The sequence below is a fragment of the Pezoporus occidentalis genome, unplaced genomic scaffold (genome assembly GCF_034315485.1).
Source record: "Pezoporus occidentalis ecotype Australia unplaced genomic scaffold, CSIRO_AGI_Poc_V1 ctg187, whole genome shotgun sequence".
In the NCBI taxonomy this organism is placed as follows: domain Eukaryota; kingdom Metazoa; phylum Chordata; class Aves; order Psittaciformes; family Psittacidae; genus Pezoporus; species Pezoporus occidentalis.
This window is the reverse complement of record NW_026913715.1, coordinates 225,500-241,211: the sequence shown is the minus strand read 5'-3', so window position 1 is coordinate 241,211 and position 15,712 is coordinate 225,500. Positions and strand designations below refer to the sequence as shown.

The 15,712-nt window shown below is 62.5% G+C and overlaps 1 protein-coding gene across 6 annotated transcripts in view; it reads left to right on the top strand.

Annotated features, from left to right (window-relative positions):
• Window positions 1–991: 991 nt before the first annotated feature.
• ABCA2 (ATP binding cassette subfamily A member 2) overlaps window positions 992–15,712 on the top strand; it is a 32,019-nt gene continuing 17,298 nt past the window's right edge. For 3 of the 6 annotated variants that reach the window (XM_062615965.1, XM_062615968.1, XM_062615964.1), the window contains exons 1-15: window positions 992–1,248; window positions 7,492–7,585; window positions 9,826–9,937; window positions 10,340–10,506; window positions 10,732–10,859; window positions 11,093–11,197; window positions 11,642–11,821; window positions 11,899–12,117; window positions 12,678–13,006; window positions 13,274–13,433; window positions 13,624–13,752; window positions 14,038–14,205; window positions 14,517–14,613; window positions 15,007–15,180; window positions 15,263–15,365. In XM_062615965.1, coding sequence (XP_062471949.1) covers window positions 1,183–1,248; window positions 7,492–7,585; window positions 9,826–9,937; window positions 10,340–10,506; window positions 10,732–10,859; window positions 11,093–11,197; window positions 11,642–11,821; window positions 11,899–12,117; window positions 12,678–13,006; window positions 13,274–13,433; window positions 13,624–13,752; window positions 14,038–14,205; window positions 14,517–14,613; window positions 15,007–15,180; window positions 15,263–15,365 — 2,231 coding nt within the window. In that variant the 5' untranslated portion in view covers window positions 992–1,182. Of the gene's footprint in view, window positions 1,249–7,491; window positions 7,586–8,454; window positions 8,752–9,825; window positions 9,938–10,314; window positions 10,507–10,731; window positions 10,860–11,092; window positions 11,198–11,641; window positions 11,822–11,898; window positions 12,118–12,677; window positions 13,007–13,273; window positions 13,434–13,623; window positions 13,753–14,037; window positions 14,206–14,516; window positions 14,614–15,006; window positions 15,181–15,262; window positions 15,366–15,712 lie in introns of those variants that run through there. The other 3 variants (XM_062615966.1, XM_062615967.1, XM_062615969.1) reach the window with 3 other exon arrangements.

Genomic DNA, 15,712 nt, shown 5'->3' with positions numbered 1-15,712 from the left:
ACACCTGCAGTGCTCCCAACAGCAGGGCATAGGACCACCTGCATCCCAGGCATCCCAGAGCACCCCACCCCGAGCACCCCTCAGCCTCCCTTGCCCCAGGGCAAAGCTTCACCCAGAAATTCTTTGAATAACGGCTCTTTGTGACAGGACAAGGGGAACTTTTGTCAGGGCCCGGGTGGCTGCTGCTGAGCCCACCCCAAACCAGCCACCCCCAGCAGCACCACAGGCTGGGGCAACCAAAGGAGTCACCACAGCTCCAGCTGCTCTGGGCCCTTAGAGCAGCACTGGGACAGAGAGGCATAAAGAGAGAAGTGAGAAATGGCGAGAACCAGAGGAATGGAGAAAGGAGGGAGAGAAGAATGGAATGCTGAAGGGAAGGGAGGAAGGAAGGAAGCAAGCATAGATGGCTGGAAGGAAGGCAGAAAGGAAAGCTGGCCTGGTTCACCTGGGGGTACACTTGCTGCAGGCAGGTTGGTCCCCTCAAAGGACACACGCAGACACCCTCCCAGTTCCCTGGGATGGGGTGGGCAGGGGCTGGGGCAGCTGGGCAGAGCAGGGCAGGCAGGGTGTGGGGACAGCAGCACCACCCAAGCTTCATGCAGTGCTCAGGGACACAAACACAGAGCTCCCTGCACCCCTGGCTTGGGGAGCAGCAGCTCCTGCAGGCAGAGTTTGCCCTCCCGCAGCAGGAGGACCCAGACCACACCGGGCACAGCCCCGGGGCTCCGTGCTGCGGTCCCCAGGAGGAGCCCGCCGACGGGTGCCCGGAGCCCTCCAGGGACGCGGTGCGGTGCGGTGCGGTGCGGTGCGGTGCGGTGCGGTGCGGTGCGGTGCGGTGCGGTGCCCTGTCCGGCGCCGAGACGGCTCCCCGAGGCCCTGCCCCGGGCGGAGCGCCCGCGGCCCAGCTGTGCCTTTAAGGGGCGGTGGCGGGCGGGCGGCCCGGGCCAGGGGCGGCGCTGCGCAAGGCCGGGCCGGGCCGGGCCGGGGCCGGGGCCGGCGCTGGAGCCGGAGCTGTCACCGGGGTCTGTCCCGCTCGCTCCCTCCCTCCCTCCCAGCGCGCTGCGGACAAAGGCGGCGGTGGCGGCGGCGGCGGCCCGGCGGGGGATGGCAGTGTGCGGCGGGTGAGCGCGGAGCCGAGCGGGGCCGCCCCTGCGGCGGGGCTGGGCCGGGCCGGGCCGGGCCATGGGGTTCCTGCACCAGCTCCATCTCCTGCTCTGGAAGAACGTGACCCTGAAGCGGCGCAGCCCGGTGAGCGCGGGGGAGGGGGCCGGGACTCCGCTGCGGGCCTGAGCGGCTGCTGCGGTGGGGCGGGAGGCAGGGCCCGGAGCGGGGTGTCCCCGCGGCCCTTACGGCCCGGGCCCTCTCTGCTTGTCGGGCGCTGCCGGGAGCCAGAGCCGTGGGCACCGCTGCACGGAACCCCCGCAGCGGCCCCGGAGCTACCCCGGCCCCGCAGCCCCGGCGTGGGCCCAGCCGCGGGGCAGCAACAGTTGGGCCTCTCCTGCCCTGGGGCCGCGGTTGGTGCCGTGCGATGTCCCACATACCGCGGGCACACGGAGCCCTGTTCCCCGGTCCCCAGGGCCGCCCCTGCGGGTACGAGAGGAGCTCTCCCCGAGCCCTCGCTTCCCCTGGGCTATAAATAGATCCCCTCCCCTATGTGGGTCAGAGCTGCAGGAGCGGCTCCCGCTCTGAGGACCGCGGGGGTCCCGGGGCCTGGGCCCCTCCCGAAGCGGACCAGCCTTGTAGCATGGCACCTGCCAGGCAGGAATCGGTGTAGGGTGTTCCATGGGTGAATCGGTGCAACCGGGCCCTGGCTGCACCTCTGCAGGGATTCCCTGCCAGAGCCAGTGAGTGGGCAGAGGTGACCCTAGCCCCAGGGACCCCGGCAGCGCTGGGCAGGGATGGGGCTGCTGGGGGACAGGGATGGGGGTCCTGGGGAGCAGGGATAGGGGTGCACTGGGCAGGGATGAGGATGCTGGAGGCGGGGACAAGAGTACTGGGGGCCAGGCATAGGGATGCTGCTGGGCAGGGATGGGGGTGTTGGGGATGGGAATGGGGGTTCACTGGGCAGGGATGGGGGTGCTGGGGATGGGAATGGGGGTTCACTGTGCAGGGATGGGGGTGCTGGGGATGGGAATGGGGGTTCACTGGGCAGGGATGGGGGTGCTGGGGATGGGAATGGGGGTTCACTGGGCAGGGATGGGGGTGCTGGGGATGGGAATAGGGGTTCACTGGGCAGGGATAGGGGTGCTGGGCACTGAAGGAGCCAGTTATTTTTAGAGGTGGGGGAGGGTAGTGAGCTACTGTGGAGAGCGAGACAGCTCCTCTTCCCCCTCCCAAATATCCTGCAGGCCTGATCCTGCTTTCCTTTGCCAGCACCAACCCTTGCTCTGTCCTGGTGGCCAGAGCACCTAGGGCCACCTTGGGCCAGGGGCAGGCAGGGCTAAGGCAAGTGCCTGCTCGTGGGCTGCCCTTGTGCCCCCAAGATGGGTGATGGGGGTCATGCTTTGGCTGAGTCATCCTTGCTTTGTACCCCTTTGTACCCCGTGCCGCCACGCTGAGGGACTGCCCTGTGGCAGTGTGCCATGGACCCTGCCCGTGAGGCTGCGTGGTGGCATTGCTCTGCCCTGGCACACCCTGGCCTGGGCCTGGCAATGTGGCTGGTGGTTGGGCACATCTTTTGGGGACCTGTTTCAACCTGACCCCCCCCCCCCAGCCCTGTGGGCAGTATGGGGAGCAGTACAGGAGGTTGCAGTTGTAGGATATACCCAGACCCTGTCACTCCCACATGTGGGGACCGTCACTTGAGTGCCCTGGTTGCTGCTGGCAGGGTGGCAGGGGAAGGACCAGCCCCTCCTTACCCACCCAGTGATGCTGTGGATGGGGCATGTGTGTGCCAGAGCAAGAGGTGCCCCTGTGCTGCTGGTGCTCAGGGGTGGATTTGGTGCAGCCCTTGGGGCAGTCGTGCCCTGTGTGGTGTCTGTTTCTTCGTGCTCCTGCTGCCTGCACATCCTGCTGTCACCTCACACTCCCTGTCATCATCCTGCCTGCTCCCAGGGAGTGCTGCCCTCTCCCAGCAGCCTGAGAGTGGAGCTGGCCAGGGAAGAGCCCAGCCTGTGCTCTGCTCTCCTTGGCTGCCTCCCCCAGCACAGGTCTGCTCTGCCCCCATCCAGAGCTGGATGCTTCACTCAGCTCCTTGTCCTGCTGCAGAAGGCAGAGGCTGGGAGCTTGGAGCAGGGCAGGGGTCGGCTTGAGCCCCCTCCCCTGCTGGGAGTCACTCTGGGGGTCAGAGCTGGGGTTGCTGAGTTCTCCCAGTCTCACAGATGGAATATGGTGGGTGCCTTGTCTTACTGGTAGCTGCCTGTTGGCGCAGCTCCATGCTGCTGGACGGGATGGGGAACAGGCACTGCATGTTTGGCTGAGGATGCTGGGTCTCAGGAGAGCTGGGGCCAGTGCTTTGCATTGCCCTGAGTGCTGGTGACTCTGGGGGGATGCCCATTGTCTCTTGCAGTCTCTGTTGCAATCTCACTGTCCCTTGCTCTGTGGGGAGCAGCACTGCGGCAAGGCATAGTGATGGTTTTGGGTCAGACTTTGTCTGTGGGCACTTGTTGAGGGCTTGGCTGGTGCGGTAGAGGTTCAGCGGTGGTGGGTACAGGGACCAGGTGGCCTTCGAAAGAGGTGTGAGAAGTGTGCTCTGACTCACAGCACCATGTCACAGGGTTCAGTAACCCCCTCTGTCACCAGAGGATCTTGCCTGTAGCCTGGTGAGGTTGATGGCTGGGCACCTCAGTAAGGGTTCATGCCCAACCTGAGGGATGGTTGGACTTAGTCTCGTGTGGCTGAGTGGTTCTGGCAGCCACTCTGAGGTTTAGCTGTGATGTGATTCTCTCCAGGGCAGGACTTCAGGCAGGAGCCCTGGGGGGGGGGGTGCGCTTTGAGCAGAACAGTGGAGGGAAGCCAGGGCTGTAGGTGCCCAAGGCAGCCCTGGCCCAGTGCAGGCTGTGCTGTCCTTTGCATTGCCTTGGCTGTGCTGGCACAGGGGCTGAGCTCAGCTGCCTGTGTCCTAAGGGTGGGCTCAATGACTTCTGGTAGCTGGTTTAAACCCCTGTTGGATGTAAAACTGACAGGCAGTGTGACTGCTTCAGCCTGTGCAGGGTTTGTGCCTTCTGCTCCTTGGCCAAGAGCCAGGAAAGCTCCCACCAAAGGGGTTGTCCTGGCCGATCTGTCCCTTCCTCCCTGGTGTGGGAGCCCAGCTGTGGGACCTTGATACCTCCAAAGGAAGAAAGGCTGAACTTTGGAGTACTGGGGTTCACCCAGTGGCAGGGCCCTGCTGCCGGGGCTGGCTGGGGCAGGAGCCGGATCTGAAGCAGGAACTGATGGGGCTAGCACCACCTGCTCAGGGTGCTCTTTGCCCCCTCGTTGTTTGCAGCTGGCGGGGGTGAGGGGGGACCCGCAGAGTTGGCAGGGTGCTGCTGGCCCGGCAGCACTGGGCAGTGTCCCCAGGAGCACCCGCTCACAGGCGGCTGTGGGGACACTGGTTGTGGAGCCGTTGGTGGCCTCTGTGGCTGGGAGCAGGGTAGACGAGCTGTCAGGGCTGCAGCGCTCTGCCTTGTTCCTGGCCCGCAGGGAGAGGCTGGGGTGGCTGGCACTGGCCTCCACACTGCCACTGCCAGCACAATCATGCCACTGCTCAGGACAGGCCTGTGCCAGGGAGGGTGTCCCTGTGCCACGTGCCTGTGCCGAAGTGCTACCGTGTTCCCTGGCATGCTGGTGCCCACACGACACAGCACCGCAGGGCTGGCACCAGGGACAACCGTGCTTCACTCTCCCTGGGATCCCAGCTCAGGAGAGGTGTTGGCAAATCCCATCCCAGTGGGATTTTCCTACTCTTCCAACTTTGTAGAATCATAGAATCCTGGAATGGTTTGGGTTGGAAGGGACCTTAAAGCTCATCCAGTTCTACCCCCCTGCCACAGGCAGGGACACCTTCCACTACAGCAGGTTGCTCCAAGCCCCATCCTGCCTGGCTGGGCAGACCCACACAGCCCAGCTGAGCCCCGACCCCACGTGGGGGGACCCAACCACAGACACCTACTGATGGTCACCACCAGCCTGGGCACCTCCCAGGGATCCCCCGAGTGACCTGCCTCTGTCCTCACCAATGGGGACAGCCAAGGCCTGGCTGCAGCCACTTCTTCTTCTGGTCACACTTTTGCTCAGTGCAGGTTGTGCCCATCCATCTCCTGTTCCTCTTCCACAAGCTCCCAGCGAGGGCACAGGAATGAGGAAGGGAATGTGTGAGAGAAGAGGACAGAGCACTCTGGTCAGTGCAGGGCACAACCAGCTTCTAGCAGTCAGTGGCCCTTTTCCTCTCCTTGTCCTGTTGCTCTCTCAGCTGCATGGATGCTGATTTTCCCTTCTGCTTGCTTCCTCATACAATTCCAAAATGTCCCCTAGTGCCCTGCACCTGCAGGCAGGGACCCCTCGTCCCCAGGCAGTGCCATTGTGGGATGCTCCCTTGGGACGGCATCCCTGCCCACTGCTGCATGCCCGAGGCTCTGCCCCACTGTGGGTATGGAGCAGCCATGGTCTCCCTGGGAAGCTCCTGCAGGTGACCAAAAGGGGCAGGATCAGCCCGAGAGGGTGTGGGCTGGGGAGCCCCACTCTGCCCCTGTGCCCATCACTGTGTCAGCCCAGGCTGGTGGTGGGGACACTTAGCCCTGGCTCTGGGGTGTGCAGTGGTGCAGGCAGGGTTGGGGACAGGGGATGCAGGAGATGAGCAAAAGGTCAATGACCCACGTTGCAAAGATAAATGAGGCAGGTCCCTCCCGTCACCACCAAGGACCCAGCGGTCCCCAGGGGAGCCTGGTACGGCCCAGCGGGTTTGTGGGGACAGTCCCACAGGCATCTGGGCACAGAGGCCCGATTGTGTCCCTGGTAAACAGGCAGGAGGTGGGTGCAGGCAGCGAGGGGCAGGGCCAGGGGCTGGCAGAGCAGCTCGGAGTGTCCCTGGTTCCCTCCCTTGTACCAGGACAGCGACACTGGGGACCATGCCTTGGACTGGTGGTGCCGGAAAGATGGGGATCCCCTGGCACTACTGCTGGGGCATCTGCCCTCCCCATCCCCTCCAGCCTTTCCCCCTCTGGTCTTTGCCTCCCCTGAAATTGGCAGCTCTGAAAGTGGGGAGGGCAGCATGGGGGACACCCGTGGGTGCAGCCGTGTCCATCCCATAGCCCTACCAACCCTGGTGCTCATGGGAGTGTCACTGCCACATGCCAGTGAGTGTGGGGGTGCCTCAGGGATGCTGGGAATTTCTGCCAGAGTGTTTGCAGCCCCTGGCTGAGGGCAGTGTGGAGGTGGCACTGCTGGGGACAGGAGGGCCTGACCCTGCCATCAGCTGCATCCTTCCAGGCAGCTGCTGTGGGGTTAAAGCTGTCTCTTCCCAGCCCACTGCATCGTTCTGATACCTGGACACTGCTGGTGACTGGGCTGGTGAAGGAGCTGGTGGTTGGTGCCCAGCAGAGATAGGGCCTGTTCTGCTTGTGGTGGCAGCAGGTTCCAGGGTCTCAGCACCACCCCGGCATCAGATCTGGCCATGGAGCAAGCTCATCTCACCCCGTGCCTCAGTTTCTCCTCTCAGCAGCAAGGGCAATGTGACTGTGGCATGGCCTGGGCACTCCCAGTGCAAATCAGCAGTTGATGCCCATCTCCAGGGCCTCTGGGCATGGAGCCCAGCCTGGACTGCCTGCACGATCAGGGTCAGGGATTCCTGGGGATTTGCTGTGATTATCCTTATGCTGCTGGAGGAAATCCTGGGCAAACATAGCTTTCTGGGAGGGCCCAGAGGGTGTGCCTGGACCCCCAGCACTGCCCCCCTTCTGCATCTGGAACCAGTGCCAGGGTCTGGTCAGACCGAACCTTGTCATGGCGCGGTTGGGGTCTGTCCCCTACACAGTCCCTGGGTGGTACTTGGCGGTGGCACAGGTGGCAGGGGGACATCATGGCAGGCAAGTACTGACTGTGGGGGCACTGCCAGCATGAGGGCCTACTGCTCTTTGCCAGCCATAAGGACTTGGGGTAACCTCCCCATGGCAGCCCTGGCTATGGTGGCCTGCTGGGGTTGGGCTTGAGCCCCAGCACGCTGTTCATATTGATGGAGTAGGTATCCCGCAGTGATACCCTCTCCTGTCCTGAGGTGCGCCTGGGCAGGATGGAGCAGGCAGGGTGCAGGCAGGGGCAAGCAGGAAATCCTGGGGTGCCCAGGGACCCTTTTGTCTCTTGCTGAGCTTCGACAGTGACAGCAGCCACCTGCAAGATGTGGACATGGTGCTGCCCTGTGCAGGCATCCCATCCTATCCGTGCTCCTTCTTGGTAGGTGGGTCCTGTCTTCAAGCATCACGATCCCTCTGCTTTGTGTAACCCAGGGGAATTGGAACTGGATGATCTTTAATGTCCCTTCCAACCCAAACCATTCTGTGATTCTGTGTTCCCCAGTGGGTGCTGACCTTTGAGATCTTCATCCCCCTGGTGCTCTTCTTCATCCTCCTGGGGCTGCGGCAGAAGAAGCCAACCATCCCTGTGAAGGAAGGTGGGTGTCAGCAGCGTGGTGATCAGAGCACTCATACTTGGGGCCACCCTGAGTCTCTGGGGAGCTGCTGCAGCCCCCCAGGGACAGCCTGGGGATGGGGGGGACACGCAACAGCTGGAAGGACCCAGATGGGTCTTCTGCGGGACACATTGCTGGGCAGGGGCTGCAGCTGAGGGCTGGTGGGGCAGATGCAGGGGCGTTGGAGAGCCAGACGCATCCCATCCGTGGGTGCCACCCTGGGGGTGCCAGCACCAACCAGGGCTACCATCAATAGGGGTGTTCAGGGGGGGAAAGGGGAAGTTGGAGCTGGATGGTGCTGGGACAGCTGCAGTACCCCTGAGTGCTCAAGGAGTGGTGGGGTGGTGCTGGGAAGGGTTCCCAGCTCCTCACGGTGCCGGGGGGCACGTACTGCATGGAGCCATTTGCCTAGCTGGGGCACTCACAAGGTTGGGACCAGCGTGCTCCTGGAGGTGTGTACCCGGAGCTCTGGCTGGGCTGTGCCTTCTGGTGCCTGTGGGCTGCTGACTTGCCATGGCTCCATGGGGCATTGAGAATCCCTGGGGGATGCCCATCCTGGCGGGTGCCCTTGCACTAGTGGCATGGTGGGGCCAGTGGGAGCTGCTGTGGTGGTGACCCAACATAACACTGGCCCAAGCCTGTGTTTCAGCGCAGCCGGCGAGGGAGAGCCCAGGCTGACCACGGGTCTGCCTGCCGGCAGTGGCGGGTGCTGTCCTGCCCCTGCCCGGCACTGACGTGTGCTCTGTTGTGTGCTGGTTTTGGGTTGGTTTTTCTTTTTGCTCACGTTTTCTTTTTCTTTCCTACCATCTACCCTGCCTGCCTGCCCTCCATGTCTCTACTGCATGCGCCAGTCTGTAAGTTGGTGGGGTGGGTGGGTGCCTCCCCCCCTTCCCTGTCTGTGCCAGCCACGTATTCTGGGGAGAAAGAGCCTAGTTTGGATCAACTCACTCTGGCCTAATGCACACCTCTGTAATCTCATCGCCTTCCTCTGTGGCTGGTGAAGATGAGCTTGGGCACTGGGGGCTGCCCAGCCAGGAGTGGCCCATGGTGGTGTCCCCACCAGGCTGGTGGTGCCAGGTTCTCCCATGCTAAGGCTACTGGTGGCAATTTAGCCAGTCTCCTTGCCTGCAGAGGGCTCTCCAGGCCAGGTGGAGGCTTGTCCTACCCTGTTTTCTTGCCTCCCTTCTGGGGCAGACCCTGCTGGGTGCTGGCACCTAAGTCTTCCCCAGGCTGGTCCCTAAGAGTCTGGAGTTGGCTTCCACCCTTGCACCACCACCATCCCTTTTCTGGTGCCTTGCAGCTGGGACATGGCACTACCGGGACCCTGGAGGCCAGCAACATTCCATCCGTGCGCTGGCTTTGTCACCAAAGTGTGGCACGGCCACCAACTGTCTACACTTCCCCCCCAGCAAGCTGCTGGCCCTGTTCATGCCAGAAGCCCATCTTCACCAGCCCCTGACCGCCACAGCTGTGCTAACAGCACTGACCTGCCTCTTAACCATGGGGCCACCGGCCGGGGTGCAAGAGCAGGGTCCCTACCCTGTACTGCCCAGTGACAACCTGTGGTCCCCTTTGGACAGGACCCTCCTGGGCTTACCCTCCATGGAATGACCCCAGCAGGGATGATGGCTTGGCACTAGTGAAGGGGGGGAAGGTTTGCTGTCTCCTTGCTGCTCCTCATTTTGTCCATCTCTCCCCACTGTGTTTCCATGTCCACACATCTCCAGCAGCCGGATGGGGGGAGGTCGGGTGCTCTCAGGGCTGTGGGTGACAACTCTTCTGTTCCTTGTGTTCTTCCTTCTCTTCCTCTGGAGACCTGGTGGTGCCTCGGAGGTTACTAACAAGAGGGGCCAAGAGGCCGGGGGAGGTTGGCAGCCGTCTTGGGGCAAGCAGCAGAACCAGCATTGTCCTGGGGCAGCAGGGACCTGTCACGAGGGGGGAGTGAGCAGGGGCAGGAGCCACCGTGCAAGAGCTGCCCACAGCCCCAGGGCCACCAGCCAGGGCCGGCCTTGTGGCAATGCTGCAGCCTTGTGACCTTGGCCGTCAACCTCCCGCGGAGCTCGCAGGGCCCAGCTCCTCTTTGAACTGAGTGTCTGTCTCTCTGGTGGCCCCTTGCTTCCCCTCTGCCTCCTCCCTGCTGCCCTACCTCCCTTCCTGCCCTACCTCCCTTCCTGCCCTGGCCGCACCTTCCCTGGCCTCTTCCGCACTCTTGCTGGCTCCAGCTTTCTACACGGCGGCACCGCTCACCTCGGCCGGGATCCTGCCCGTCATGCAGTCCCTGTGCCCCGATGGCCAGCGCGACGAGTTCGGCTTCCTGCAGTATTCCAACTCCACGTGAGTCGTGCCCTCACCGCGCCTCCTCCTCCCCCGGCACGCTCCTGCGCACAGCCTGTCCCCTCCCACGCTGGCACTGCCCCACTACAGGCGAGCCATAAGTCTGTGTCCCCCATAGTGTTTGGGTGCAGAGCACCGTGTCCTTGGGCTGCAGGGGACACCTCAGCCTGTTCCCCCCTCGGCTCCTGGGTGCCTGGTGCTGGGAGGAGGATGGTGGCCCTTGGGGAACACCTGTGGGCTCTGCTTCGTGCCCCTGGCACGGTGGATTTGGCAAGGGCAACTCCATGGCAGCAGTGCCTGTGGCAGGTGGCACCACTGCCTTGTGAACCCGAGGGACTCTGGAAGGTGTTCCCATCCCTCTGTCCCTGTCCCTGAAGCTGCAGTGGTGCTGGGCTCCTGCAGGGTGACACAGCTGCTGGAGCACCTCAGTGAAGCAGTGGAGCAGAGTAGCCTCTTCGACCCAGAGCACCCGGGGCTGGAGGAGGAGCTGGAGTCGCTGCGCAGACATTTGGAAGCTCTCAGCAGCAGTGAGCCCAGCTCCATGGAGACCCACTTCAGCAACCCAGCAGGTAGGCTGTGTCCTGCCTGCCCCTTGCTGCCTGTGCAGGCAGGGATGGAGATGCCCATCCACCAGGCAACCAGCAATGTGATGGCATGTGGGCAGTGCCTCATCCCAGGGCACATAGTGTGTCACGCAGGGCCAGCTGTGATGTGTCCCCCCATGGGACTGTGCTATGTCCCTGATGCTGGGGGGCTGCTCTGACTGCCCTGTCCTGTTCCTTGTTCCTTGACAGGATCCAACTTCACACTGGCATGGGCAGCCAAGGACCGGGGCGAGCTGCACCACTTCCTGACACAGAACCTGTCCCTGCCCAACAGCACAGCCGAGCTGCTCCTGGGCTCCAGCGTTGACCTGCGGGAGGTGGGTGACAACCTGTGGGAGGCAGGGACTGCCCAGCAGGGCTCTGCACTGCCCCAGCCGATGAGCATATCCTGACCCAGACCACTCTGAGCACCAGACCTGCAGGGTGGGAGTCCAAGGGCACCCAGCAGGACTTGTCCTGTGCTGCCACCCCACCATGCCAGGGCATGGCTGCGCAGGTGGGTGCCTGTGCTCCTGCATGCTTGGCAGCCCTGCTCCCACCCCTGGTGCAGGTCTATCGCCTGTTTTTCGGTTCCTTTCCCTTGGTGTCCGATGAGACCTGGGAGCGAGACCTGTGGGATGGGTTTGGTGCCAGTGAGAAGATGACACGTCTGGAGGTGAGGAGCAGTGCCATGCATGGGGGATATGGTGGGGTAGAGCTCATCCTCCATGTCCCACCACAGGGTGATCCGGGGGTGTCCATCCCAGCAAGGGGGATGTGATGGGACTCTGTCAGGTGGCCAGAGCAGCTGCAGAGATGGCTGAGTCTTGTCCTGTTGCTGCCACTGGTTCCCCAGTGCTTTGAGGCACATCAGTGCCTGTGCCTCAGTTTCCCATTGCAGTGCGAATGGGATGGTGAATGTGGAGGAAGTGAGGGAGATTGTTCCCTCCCTTGGTTAGGGTGCAGAGAATCCATGCTCCCCCCATCTGCATATCCCTCTTTCTTCTCCTCTCCATGGAGACTGTGGACATGGGTGCTGTAGGGCCATTCCCTTGTGCCTAGTGGGGACACATGGAGGGGGACCCCAGGGCCCCCCCCCCACCAGCCACTCCTCTTGCAGCAGAGTCTGCCAGGCAGCTGGAGAAGCCTGCGGGAGGGGCTGGTGCACAGGGCGCTGCGGGACCCTGCCGCAGCCCCACGCCGCCCAGCACTGCTGCGCCTGCTCTCCCGGGCCCTGGGTCTTGCCACACCGGCACCCACTGCCTCCAACAATCCCCAGGCCCTCGTCACAGAGATGGAGGTGAGCAGCTCATGGGGCGGGCGCTGTGCCGGGGCCCTGCAGCCTGCGCAGTGCCCGCATGGCTCCATGTCCCGCAGGGTGTCCTCTTCACGGGGCCGGTGCTGGAGCAGCTGACGTGTGAGCGGAGCCCTGCAGGGCTGCGGCGCCTCCTGCGCGTGGGCCCGGCGCAGCAGCCGGTGCTGCAGGCGTACCGCATGCTGGCCTGCAACGGCAGCCGTGCTGCCCGCCGCGACCGCTTCACCCAGTTCGCAGCTGAGCTGCGGGACCAGCTGGACACCCCCAGGATCGTCAGCAGGGTGAGCGCGGGGCTGTGGGATGTGCTTCCTGACAGGCGCAGGGTGGGTTGTGACAGGGACATGGCCTGGGCTGGGTTTCCCCCCTCGCCAGGGATGTGTGGCTTTCTTACATGGCTCAGTCCCTCCTGATCACCCCTTTCCCCCACATGGGCACCCACTGCCCAGTCCCACAGCAGGACCCCAAATGATTCCCCTCCTGGCACCTGCTCATGTGCTGCCCAATGGATAGGCTTGGGTGTCCCCAGCATCCTCCAAGCATGTCTGTGCAGGGTCCTCTCCTTTGGACTGGCAGTGTCCCTGGTGGCACAGCTCCCCAGGGCTGGCTCTGAGGTCCCCCTCTTTGTCCCACCTGAGTCTGACATGTCCCTTGTGGCCACCTCTCCTGCCTGAGATCTTCTGTCCCCAGCAAGACCATGCCAGCATTTCCGTGCACTCCTGCTGTGTGATAACCATGGGTGCACAGCACTGAGTGTGGGGCCCCAGCTTGATTTAAGAAACGGGACATGCTACTGCTTGGTATTCCCCGTGTCACCCAGCCATGGCTTACCCCTTTCTTGCAGCTGAAGCTGGATGAGGTGAACAGCACGACTGCCCAGCACCGCCTCCATGCCCTCCTCGAGGACCTGGTAGAGATGGAGAAGGTTCTTCGTGATGTGAACATCCTCTCGGCACTGGCCAAGCTGTTGCCCAGGGGAGCCTGTGCCAGCAAGGCCCCGCCACCCACTGCCAACAGCACTGGCTGGGCCACTGCTAATGCCACAGCCAGCAACACCACAGCGGAGGAGGGTGCCGGTGGGAGCCCAGCTGGGGGTGAGAACCCCCAGGGACAGTTTTCGGCATTTGTGCAGCTCTGGGCTGGGCTGCAGCCCATCCTCTGCGGCAACAACCGGTACGAACCCTGGGGGATGGAGCAGCTGGATCTGACTGGGACAGGGGTGTGGAAGCGTGGTTGAGGGCCCCAGTCACCCCTTGATGAGCACATGGTAGATGGATGCTGCACTGCATCCTTGTGCGGTGCGCGGGGGAAGCTCCCTGTGCTGGGCACCACTGCGCTGGCATGGGATTGAGTGGGGAGTCCCCTCCCAGGTAGGGGTGGGAGCTGCCTGCAGTAAGGGGTGCTGGGGAGCGGCGTTGGCAGCCTGAGCCACTTTCACAGGACAATCGAGCCTGAGGCGCTGAAGCAGGGCAACATGAGCTCACTGGGCTTCACCAGCAAGGAGCAGCGGAACCTGGGCCTCCTCGTGCACCTGATGACCAGCAACCCCAAAATCCTGTATGCGCCTGTGGGCACTGAAGTGGATAAGGTCATCCTGAAGGTGAGGGTGCAGAGGCCAGGGCTTCTGTCCTTCCTCTCCCAATAGCCCCTCATGTGCCCAAGCAGGCTCAGTGGGGCCAGAAGCAAGCAGCTGCCCTGGCCCTTGGGGCAGCTGCCTCCATGCTGCTGGTCATCCCAGAAAGCAGGGGACCTCCTGCCTGCTCCCATTGTGTGACCTTCCTCCCTTCCAGGCCAACGAGACTTTTGCCTTTGTGGGCAACGTCACCCACTATGCCAAAGCATGGCTGAACATCTCCCCTGAGATCCGTGCCTACCTGGAGGAGGGCAGGCTGCAGAGGCGCATCCGCTGGCTCCAGCAGGTAGGAAGGTGCAGTGGGGACTGAGCCAGCCTGGGCTTGGGAAGTGGGTGGGAGTGGGGTGTCCTGCCCCAAGGCACCTCATAGCTTCTTCATGTGAAGCTCTTGGGTGGTCCTGGGTGCCCACCCTGCTCTTGTGAGGACCAGGCTGATGCCCTGGTGGATGCTGGGGTGGATGCTGCTTCCCCCATTCCCAGGAGTGTTGGGTCCTGCCTGTGCCCATAGGAAGGACAGGGCACTGAGAGGCAGGGTGTGTCCCAATGTCTCCCTTCTGTGTCTCTGTCCCAGTTCACTGCTGACCTACACAAGCACCCAGAGATCCTGAACGTCTCTGACAGTGATGTTCTCCACAACTTCCTCAACGGCAACTTCTCCTTGCCCAATGCCAGTGTCCTGCTCCAGCAGCTGGACACCATCGACAATGCTGCCTGTGGCTGGGTCCACTTCATGGCCAAGGTGAGGTTGTGCCCTGTGGGAACATGGGTGCCAGAGCAGGACCCACTGCCCACAGCCATGCTCTGTGGGGCTGAAGAGGGTTAGGTCTGCTCAGACTATCTTAAAGCCATGGGGGACGAGTCCTGGAGGAGACAGTGGCTTCAGTAGTGCCATGTGCCTTAGGATAGATGTAATTTGCAGAGGTGCCCATCCACCATTTGGTTCAGGGGCTCATGGAGTGGCTGCAGGTGCACATGCTGCACTGTCTGCAAGGGTCCATTTGCTAGACCGTCAGGAGCAGTGGGTTCTCACCAGCCTTTCCCTCCCGCTAGGTCAGTGTGGACATCTTCAAAGGCTTCCCAGATGAGGAGAGCATCGTCAACTACACACTGAACCAGGCCTACCAGGACAACGTCACAGTCTTTGCCAGTATGTCCCCAGGAACCAGCCCGTTCATAGGCATCCCTGAAGCTGTGTCCTTTTCCAGCTGTGCTGTGAGCTGGGGCCACTGGGTCTGTGAGGTGCTCCCTTGCGCATGCATTGCGTGGATGAGCAGACCTAGCATCTCACTGTACCCATCCTCTGCCCTGGCTGAGCCCTGCTGGGCACAGCACCCTGCTGCTGTCCTTGGTTTTCCACTGTCACTGCTTGCTGCCTGCGTGCCCTTGTAACCCAAGCCAGGACCATGCCCACCCCACCTAACCCATGGCAGCCCTTGTGATGCCCTTGCTTGGGACATGCTGAACCTCTGCATGTCCCTGCCTATGACTGCAGTGGCTGTGTCTCGTGGTGCCAGTGGCCTCCCTGCCTCTCCCACTGCAGGTGTCATCTTCCAGACCAACAGGGACGGGTCGCTGCCTCCCCACGTCATGTACAAGATCCGGCAGAACTCCAGCTTCACGGAGAAGACCAACGAGATCCGGCGGGCATACTGGCGGCCTGGCCCCAATACTGGTGGCCGCTTCTACTTCCTCTATGGCTTTGTCTGGATCCAGGGTGAGTGCCAGTTCCCTGCCACAGCCGCCTGCAGCCCCTGCCTGCGCTGCCTGCTAAGCTCAGCCTCTGCTCCTCCTCTCAGACATGATGGAGCGTGCCCTCATCAATACATTTGTTGGCCACGACGTGGTGGAGCCTGGCAACTATGTGCAGATGTTCCCGTACCCATGTTACACCCGGGACGAGTGAGTAGCACCCATGCGGCAGGGCAGGACGTTCACTCTTCTCCTTTGCAGGCCAGGACACCTCAGCTGGGAGAAAAGGAGTTTGGGGGCTTCTGGGAGGTTGGTGACATTGGGAATGATGAGCAACCAGTTAAACACTGTTCCTTGGACCACCAGGCTAGGAAAACAAGGGAAGGATTTTTTGCCCAGTTAGTAGGTGAAGTGAGGAACTCATGGCTGTAGGGTGTCTTGGAGGCTGAAAGTCTTGGGAGAGCAAGAGGAGTGGAGTAAATGGATAGCATGTGGATCTGTTGGTGGTTATTGAACACAGTGGTGTGGAGAAAGCACCTGGAGAAGTCCCAGATGCA